We start from the raw sequence: 8,829 nt of genomic DNA, 5'->3' as shown, positions 1-8,829 counted from the left end.
TCTATCCAACTGAATTGTGAATCCGAGACAAAACCCTAATGCAATCTATATTACAACTCATGAATATGAGTTTAAGTAGGGATACATAAGCCCGCTAATGCAGGTGTGGTACAAATTGAACCGCTCGCTATAAAAATGGTACAAGTAACCTGACTGATTTTGACGAACGGGCGCCGCTTTGCATTCCTCCAGGTTTGACAATTGACATTGCATTCCATCTACACCGGCAGCACGCGTGTCCAAGCGTTCATATAGAGACATCCTTTTCGGCTGCAAGTATTCGATCTTCCGGTACCGGTATGGTGCGACAGGTGATCTATTCGATCATCGATTTAGCAGCGCAAGTTTCAGCTTTGGTATCCATGGCCCATCGACTATCGACCAAGGCCGGCCGGCCGGTCGGCCAGCCGCACGTTTACACGCCGGCGAGGGGAGGCAGATACACACAGGCCTCTCATTTTGCGGGGCCATGATGCACGCCGTCGTCGGAAGGGCGCGTGGACGTCGACTGGCAGTTGCGCCCGGAGATCACGTTGCCCCACGGCTACTTTCTCTCCAAACCCCAGACCCCCAACTACCTTTCCCCCTCTCACCTGATCTCCGTTTCACAGTGCAAGTGCATCCATCGAACCAAGGACAAGGGCAGTGTCCAAATTACCACCACCTTTCGCGAATCCTGCATTCCTGCTGCACACTTCCTTCGACTGCTTGATTTGCAGATCAGAAAGTAGCAACACAGTTTGTTGCTTGCTACGGTATCTCTGACTCTTCATGTGCCACAAGAATATTTACGAGGGGGGCAGTGAGAGACCGAGGAAGATGGTGCTGGTGGAGAGCATTGGCAAGTACAGGGTTGGCCGGACCATCGGCGAGGGCTCCTTCGCCAAGGTGAAGCTCGCCGTCGACACGGAGACCGGCGGCACCGTCGCCGTGAAGGTCATCGACAGGAGCACGGTGCTCAAGAACAACCTCATGTATCAGGTACGTCCCTGAGCTAGCTGCCTGATCCCCAGTGTTGTCTGTAAACCATGTTTTGGTGTTCAGCTGATCTTTTGTTTGTTTGTTATTGCATCGCTTGGTTTTTGAAGGTGAAGAGAGAGATCAGCGCGATGAAGCTTCTCAATCACCCCAACATAGTTAAGATACACGAGGTAAATATATGGGATTCTGAATTTCACAGAACCTCAGTCGTTTTCTCAATTCTTCGGATCAATACTGAATTAGCAAGAGTAAATTCTAGCTTGTAGGGTTATATATGAAAATAATTAGCAAGAGTAATTTGGTCTACCATTACGTTTATTCGCTTGCCATATATATACTCAACAAGGAACATACCACTTTAATCAGAAGCAACTTTGTTTCTTGTGCACGCAGGTGATCGCGACGAAGACCAAGATATGCCTGGTGATGGAGTATGTTCCAGGAGGGCAGCTGTCTGACAGGCTAGTAAGATAGCCAAACAGCCCATTCTTGATTGTAGTCTCAAGACTTGCTTAAACCAGGTGATTGTAATTTCTTATCTTTCCTGAATTTTCTGTTTAAGAGTTACCACAAGAGGTTGGATGAGAGGGAAGCAAACAAGTACTTCTACCAGTTGATTGATGCTGTGGACTATTGCCACCGCAGAGGCGTCTTCCACAGGGATCTCAAGGTCATTATATTGCTACTATATATATCCATTAATTACATGTCCATAGTACTCTTTTCTAATTATCTTGCTTACTGGACTATTAGCTATTGTATGACTGAGTTACTATACTTCCTGATTGTGTACACAGCCAGAAAACCTTTTGCTAGATAATCAAGGCAATCTCAAGGTATCTGATTTCGGACTCAGTGTTCTAAGGAAGGTAGGAACTTGCAAACATCATGAGCTCATTTCATTTGAGTTCTCGATGATTCGGAATGATCAACTCTGTAGCTTTGTATCTAAATTTCCTTTGATTCAGCCAGGGCAGTTGCTATCTACATCTTGTGGCTCGCCGTGTTATGTGGCTCCTGAGGTATTTATAAAATCATAGCACTGCCGAGAAGAGCATGGCATATCCTACTGGCTAAGCTGCATCACATGTCCCACAAAGCATGTCATTAGCATTGCCAACTTATGATTTCATATGATCTTATAGGTGATTCAGCACAAAACTTACGAGGGGGCAGCTGCGGACATCTGGTCATGTGGTGTGATCCTGTTCGAACTTCTTACTGGTTATCTGCCATTTCAAGACCATAGCTTCACAAACTTGTACCGAAGGGTAAGCATGGCTGCATGGATATCTGCATTCAGTACCACCTTTTGATGTGATGTACCTTGCTGATTGGAATTTCCTTTATGACAATTGTTGTCCTGAAAGATATCTCGAGGGCAGTTTGCTTTCCCACAGTGGATCACGCTTCCTCAGAAGAAGATTATCTTGAGCATACTGGATCCATCTCCTATAACGGTAATCCTGTGCAAAATGTTCTGTAGTTATAGTGTTATACTAGAAGCATTGGACAGATACATATCTTCAGTTAAGTAACAAGATCATCTGCAACCATGGTGTAGAGAGCAAAAATAAGCGATATTTTCAATGACAAGTGGTTCCAAGAGTGTTACAAGCCTTCAATAAGGACAACAGAGAGTGTTTATTGTGATGATTGTGTTGATCTTGAAGAAGCCAGCACAGATAGTGATAGCAGCCGTAACACGCAGGTAACTGAGTACTACTAGTAAACACTGCTCTGGAGTCTGGAACACACACATATTAGTTATTTCCTCGCCATGCACCTGTCATTTCCTACCTCTAGTTGCTAGGATTTCTCTTGTGTCTAGGTAAGGGAAGCTGAAGAAGCAAGTCCGGAGCCTAGCCGGTTCATTAATGCGTTCCAGTTGATAGCAACGTGCAGCGATCTCGATTTGTCAGGACTCTTCCAGGAGCAGGTGCAGTGACCAGACCTTTTGATCAACTTGGTTTATGTATTTTACCAGCACCAAAACATGGTTCTAGGTTGTGACCTGTATTTCAGTGACTGACTTGGCTACTGATGGATGGTCACCAGAAAACAAAGCTCGGCTCGCCGCACGCGGTGCAGGAGACACTGAAGATGATCAGGGTTGCAGCCCGGGATGTGAGCTTGTCCGTGAGGAGAATGAGCAACTCCATGGTAATTAACTAGAGAACAGAAAGAAAGAAATTAATTCAGCTTCTTCAAATCTCGAAAAATCCCAGGTCAAGTCATTTGAGCCTGGGTTCTCATTTTGTCACAGGTGAAGCTTCAGGACATCAGATTGCTATCAAGAAGCATGCTAGATCTTACTCTCTCGGCAGAGGTGATATACCATGCAGTGTATCCTTTTCTATGTATTCTCTTCAACCGCTGGAAATAGCGACACCGAGAATTTGCACACAACAAATGGCATTTCAGAACTGTCAGCTTTGCGAGGCATCTATCTAATTTTCTTTATTTTGATCATGATGAGAGATGCAGGTGATTGAGGTGACTGAAGCACACTGTGTCGTCGAGGTGTCCAAGTCCACCGGTGATCTGAGAGCATACAAAGAGGTATGTTATGTCAATGTTGTTTGTTTCATTTCAGTCTGATCCCATCACGAGAATAAGCTGCACAGTTTACTGATGAGCAATGCAATGTAAATACATGCAGTTCTGCACAAGCTTGTGGAGACTGCTCAATGAGGAGCAGTGTGGTAGCTCATCTAATATGTAAGTAATCTGAGTAAAAGAAGACAAACAGAAAAACAGGGCAGCTGACAGGCAGCATAACCTGCTGTGAGAATTTGCAGCTAGGATGTTTCGATGGTGGGCGGTACACTTCGCACCAAGCACTTGGTGCTCAATGAATGCTACCCTGGTTAATCAAACTCTCTCTATAATTTCACAGAAACTTTGTGGTTTATACAGCCATTCCATGACAAAGGTTCGTGACTCATAGGCACCGTATCACTGATTCCATCACTGACTGGATGTTTTTTACAAGTATAAATAAACCAAGGGTATTCCGGACCAAGAGTGAAGTACCCAGCTCAGTGGTTTTACATGTCCCTATTGCAATGCTTGTGCCATGGTTGAGCGATAAGAGAGCTGTTGCTCGTACAGGGACCTGAATATCTGATATTTGGCATCGTGGTATTTCTTCACCCTGGGATCCGAAGACGGATGCACTACCTACAAAAATAACCTTTTTGGTTTACAACTGGCAAATTAAAAAAAATGGAAGATTTTGACTGACAGTGTATGCATTTTTAGGAAGAAAATGGTGCATGTTTGATGATTAGCATGCTTTCTAGGGTGTCTAACAATACAAATACAAATACAAAATTGAAGCCGATTCTTTTTTTTCTTTGAAATAGGAGGGTTTGGCACATGCCTTTCCTGCTGCATTCAGTGACTTCATTGCATCGCGAACGCCTGAAAACTTCTTTGCAGCAACAGCACCCAGAATAGAAGCGCCTAAAAGCACTGACTCGTTCTCTCTAGGAAGTACTATTGGACATCCTGCAAAGAAGAAGTTAAATTCACAGATTAGGGAGGAGAGAATATGGAGGTGACTGCAGGAAGAGGAGACTTACCGATGATATCTGCATGTTCCTGGATATACAAGGAGTTCTTTGCAAGTCCGCCACAAGCAAGAAGAGTGTCGATCTAATACATGAAAAAGTATATATTATAGGCATCCAATTACATACTAAGTTCCGAATCCTTGTAGAAAATAATTACCTTGTGTCCATGAGCATTGCAATGCTCCACAATATGACGAGTTCCATACGCAATACCCTGAATCGTTGCTAGGTACAGAAGCGCTAGCTGCTTTTCACTTGTATCAAGTGTCAAGCCACAAATCACTCCTTTGGATTTTGGATCACCAACAGGGGACCTAACCATCCGAATGGTTTTACATTCAGGTGCAGTGGAAGTGTATAATTTGGTGTCAGGTAAACATTAACCAACATTGAGTTTTGCAAGTGTATCATCTAGTGTTAGTTTTTTTTTTTGAAAGATCCATCAAATGCTGGCCTTTTTGTATTAAGCAGTGTCAGGTAAATATTAACCAAAACATTGAGGGGGAATAACAAAATTGTGTGCAGCTGATCAGGTGTGCAATGTCACAATTCTGGTAGATTTATTTTCTTAGGAACAACTGAGATTGCTAGCTGTCTCACTGATTATGTTCGGTTGCCATATCATTAGTTGAGTACATCTCATTCGAATGACAAGAAAAGAGAACTGCTTTTGTAAGCACATTACATAAAGCTAAATGCACCTAGTGTTTACCATCTGGAGTGAACTAGTTTATCAGGACTGGTTATTTTTACATTGTTGGACAGAAAAAAAAGACTGGTTTATCTAGTCTGAGATCTGTATGTGTCACATTACAAAATTGTGAAGAAAAGACCTACTCCCTCCGTCCACAAATAAGTGGACGTGCGGGTTTTTCAAGAGAGATTATCAAGTGGGGAGACAATTGCATTGGGAAGATGCAAACCAATATCTCCCTCCTCTTTAATTCTTTCACCTCCAATAAGCTAAGCGCATGTAGAAAATGAAGATAACATATGCTAAATATTACTGGGTTTGATTTCCGTGCAATGAGAGAGAAGGAATTTTTGCTACTTTAAAGTGCATTGGGAACATAGAAGTACACTCTTTTATGGAGAAAGTTTGAGGCTAAACGTCTACTTATTTGAGGACGGAGGGAGTAGATAATAGGCATATTGTTTAAAAACAGAAGTTATAACGGTTTTCTTACCGATTTCCATGAAAATCTGGAAGGACATGGGTATCTTGACTCAAGGCAGAAAGAAAGGGCATATTTTGTTCTTGTGACATCGAAAATAATAACTTGTTCATCAGCTCAAATATGGAGACGCCTGAATATTGGAGAACAAAATTACAACCTTGACATGGTACAGCTTCAAAGATAATATACTTGAGCAAACATTAAAACAAAACTTACTTTGAGAAGCAGCATGATTAGCTAGAAGGGGAGCAGCAACATGGTTTTGAACAATGTAATCAAGCAGAGCACCAGTTGCACTTTGTCCACCTTCCGTGAGCCAATACTCAGGAACCATCGCTGCATATGGAAGTGTGATATACACATCAGTCAACATGGTCCACAAAAGATACTGGAGAACCAAGGGGTAAAAAGAGATGCTGGCAAGAAACATATGGAAGTAAATAAGAGGGTTACTGTACCAGACCAAAATGGCCCCCAGACACCAGGGATAAATAGTTTATTCTTTGAAACAGCCATATGGCATGTAGATGTCCCACATACCAAGACCATGCGGCGGCATATTTCTTCTTCATCAGGCACTGCAATGAAATGTTCTGCGGTAAATATAAAGTTCTAGAAATAGTTTATGCAGAAAAATACAGATGAATCAACACTAACAGTCAGCTTTAGATTCTGCATCTGGTACACTTTCCATCACTCCAACACCACCGGCATGAGCATCAATGAGGGAAGTTCCAACAGGTGTCCCAGGAAGCAAGCCTAACTCCTGAGGAATAGATCCACTCAAGTTTAAAAAGGCAATTACTTAAAACTGATAGCACATGCATTTCTTGATAAAACTTTAGAGAAGGAACCTAGAGAATGGATCACATAGTTGTTACATGATGCAGCTACTAACTTACTATAAATTTAAACTTATACAATACCATATGAAATCAAAAGCAATTTCAATTAGCTTGCCTTTGCAGCAGCAGGTGTCAAACCGGAACCTAGAGGATGGCCCGGAAACGCAACACTGCGTCCTATTTCGATTGCATAAGAACAGTGGCATATTAGAAAATCAATGACAATAAATGGCGCATCGATTGCAGCATGAAAAGGGGAAACTGAACAAGCATTCAACCTATTTTCGCACGATTCCCTTCCACAAGTTCTCCCAAGCCTATTTCTTCCCAAAACACTTCATCCCATCCACATGCTTCCATATCACGTGAATCTGATTCCTTCCACTGCCCCATGTGTGCATGTCCAAGATATGTCCATTTGCAAACTGTTGTGCATAAGCTGCGGGTGTCATCACCAGTCGCTCTAGAAAATGAAGCACCAAAGCAGAACATGTTATGAAATTCAACTCATAGCTTAGAGCAGAATCAGACTTGGATAGCTGGAAACTCACCTGTATGCTAACCAGTCACTAAGGTCCATCCATCTACATACCATAGACCAAGACTCTTGCAGATTTTCCTTTACCCACAAAAGCTGTAAATGTTTTCAGTGAAAGTATACCATTAGCAGTAAAAATAATCAGACAATCTCAACGGTATCACTTGTTTAACCACTTTTCTCATTAGCGAGAAAATCAGGAGGGTCAGATCTGTGTTTATGCATGCTACAATCAAATTTAGAGATTTCCTAAATAATGTCTATGTTTATCACATTCTTAAGCCCCTCTCCAGTCCAGTCACATAGGTGACAACACGGTATTATCATTATCAGGCAATAGACACAACAGTCGACATTTCCAACAGCATGATTATGATTTTCAATAAATGGTGCATCGGGGAGTCAGGAGTTAGTGCAATACATCGCGTGAATCACATTTCATGGAAGAGGCAATACCTTTGGGGCCTGCATTTCTGGGGAGACACCCCCACCACAGTACTGCAACACCGGGGAATTGCGAGCATTAATTCGATCAGCCTGATCGACAGCTCTATGGTCCATCCACACGATGATGTTCCTTCTTGCATCACCACTCCAAGAAACCGAAACAGGGGAACCATCAGCGTCAACAGCAACTGCAAGCAGCAGGCTATGTTATCATCAAAACAGTAAAATCCCAGTCACCTGAGACACAAATTCCCCATTCAAATAAGTGGAGATCAGGGCTAACCAAGGGAGCAAGTAGCGGCGAAGCCAAGGCCGACGACATCCTCAGGGGCAACGCTTGCCAGAGAGCACGCAGATTTTACAGCAGCACACACCGCAAGCCAGATATCCGTCGACGATTGCTGGTGGTGAACCACCCAGAATCAGCAAGGTGGTACTTGGTTCATGCATCAATGATCAATCATGGAATACATTAACTGGATCACAAATTGCCAACCTCTATGCAGTCTCTCTCTTTCCACATCTGTATGGGGCTGCTTGCCGAACCCAGCAACTTACCCTTCTCATCAAACAGGCCTGCATCAACAGATAACTAACAGTTTACAACACGAACCTAATTACCTGCTAATTGATATACCTGCCAAAAATGAACTCGTTTATCAAGTTCCGATACACTCGTTGATAAGAATACTCCCTTAATACCTATCTCAAATTACCCTCCAGCACATCCGAAGAAAATAGATGGAATGAGAATTACAGGAAACTCAACAAACTTCCCCGCTCCCGTAAAACAAATATTCAGTTCATGAGCGGACAAGGTTTATCTACGGGCAAGTTTTATCTATCTCAAACTTAAGCAGCGTTGCTAGCCTACTCAATCGCTACTCGCAAATCAAGAAACGGGAAGGTTTATCTACTATTAGCTAGCCAAGAGAAATTAAGTGGACGTTGGCTCAAATGAGTCAGAGGATGACGAGCCTGCGCGGGCGCTTCCGGTGCCGACGTCGACGCCGAGGAAGACGCCGCCGCGGGACATGCCGCCGCCGGCGACGTGGGCGGGGCCTGCGTCGCGTGTGTGAGCTCGGTTTGATCTGATCCGTTTGCGTGGGCGGGGCCAGAGCAACGTTTGCTTCTTGGAAAGGGGAACAAAAGTCAAGGTAAATCCAACGGATGAGTCAAGCATATCAGACAGGCTGGACCGTCCGATGACCACCGGTTTAAGGGCATCTCCAACCGGGCGACCCATCCCGCGCCCGCGCGTC

The 8,829-nt window shown here is 43.5% G+C and overlaps 2 protein-coding genes across 2 annotated transcripts; one reads left to right on the top strand and one right to left on the bottom strand.

Moving 5' to 3' along the window:
* The first annotated feature begins 585 nt into the window (after positions 1 to 585).
* LOC124691827 (CBL-interacting serine/threonine-protein kinase 21-like) lies at positions 586 to 5,275 on the top strand. The gene is made up of 15 exons (XM_047225101.1): positions 586 to 981; positions 1,089 to 1,151; positions 1,375 to 1,446; positions 1,544 to 1,651; positions 1,779 to 1,850; positions 1,950 to 2,003; positions 2,127 to 2,252; positions 2,352 to 2,441; positions 2,546 to 2,692; positions 2,813 to 2,920; positions 3,040 to 3,144; positions 3,248 to 3,310; positions 3,469 to 3,543; positions 3,644 to 3,702; positions 3,783 to 5,275. Exons 1-15 carry the CDS (start codon positions 772 to 774, stop codon positions 3,784 to 3,786), a joined length of 1,356 nt encoding a protein of 451 aa, XP_047081057.1. The 5' UTR covers positions 586 to 771; the 3' UTR covers positions 3,787 to 5,275.
* LOC124691826 (FGGY carbohydrate kinase domain-containing protein-like) lies at positions 3,852 to 8,618 on the bottom strand. Its single transcript, XM_047225100.1, has 15 exons — positions 8,546 to 8,618; positions 8,064 to 8,143; positions 7,851 to 7,968; positions 7,577 to 7,755; positions 7,134 to 7,216; positions 6,861 to 7,045; positions 6,698 to 6,759; positions 6,395 to 6,503; positions 6,196 to 6,315; positions 5,954 to 6,073; positions 5,747 to 5,867; positions 4,717 to 4,873; positions 4,569 to 4,641; positions 4,367 to 4,494; positions 3,852 to 4,164 (listed from the first exon to the last, which is right to left on the bottom strand). The coding sequence occupies exons 1-15, from the start codon at positions 8,601 to 8,603 to the stop codon at positions 4,042 to 4,044; spliced, it is 1,716 nt and encodes a 571-aa protein (XP_047081056.1). The 5' UTR covers positions 8,604 to 8,618; the 3' UTR covers positions 3,852 to 4,041.
* Positions 8,619 to 8,829: the final 211 nt, after the last annotated feature.

The sequence above is a fragment of the Lolium rigidum genome, chromosome 2 (assembly GCF_022539505.1).
Source record: "Lolium rigidum isolate FL_2022 chromosome 2, APGP_CSIRO_Lrig_0.1, whole genome shotgun sequence".
Taxonomy (NCBI): Eukaryota; Viridiplantae; Streptophyta; class Magnoliopsida; order Poales; family Poaceae; genus Lolium; species Lolium rigidum.
This window is presented reverse-complemented; position numbering and strand designations above follow the sequence as displayed.

Coding starts and splice junctions, on each gene's coding strand:
- LOC124691827 (XM_047225101.1), top strand. CDS start 772: ATGTGCCACAAGAATATTTACGAGGGGGGCAGTGAGAGACCGAGGAAG. Junction 1,152..1,374: donor ACATAGTTAAGATACACGAG/GTAAATATATGG, acceptor TTGTGCACGCAG/GTGATCGCGACGAAGACCAA. Junction 2,442..2,545: donor TGGATCCATCTCCTATAACG/GTAATCCTGTGC, acceptor ACCATGGTGTAG/AGAGCAAAAATAAGCGATAT.
- LOC124691826 (XM_047225100.1), bottom strand. CDS start 8,603: ATGTCCCGCGGCGGCGTCTTCCTCGGCGTCGACGTCGGCACCGGAAGC. Junction 6,074..6,195: donor CTGGGGGCCATTTTGGTCTG/GTACAGTAACCC, acceptor TTCCATATGCAG/CGATGGTTCCTGAGTATTGG. Junction 4,495..4,568: donor GGAACATGCAGATATCATCG/GTAAGTCTCCTC, acceptor TCTTCTTTGCAG/GATGTCCAATAGTACTTCCT.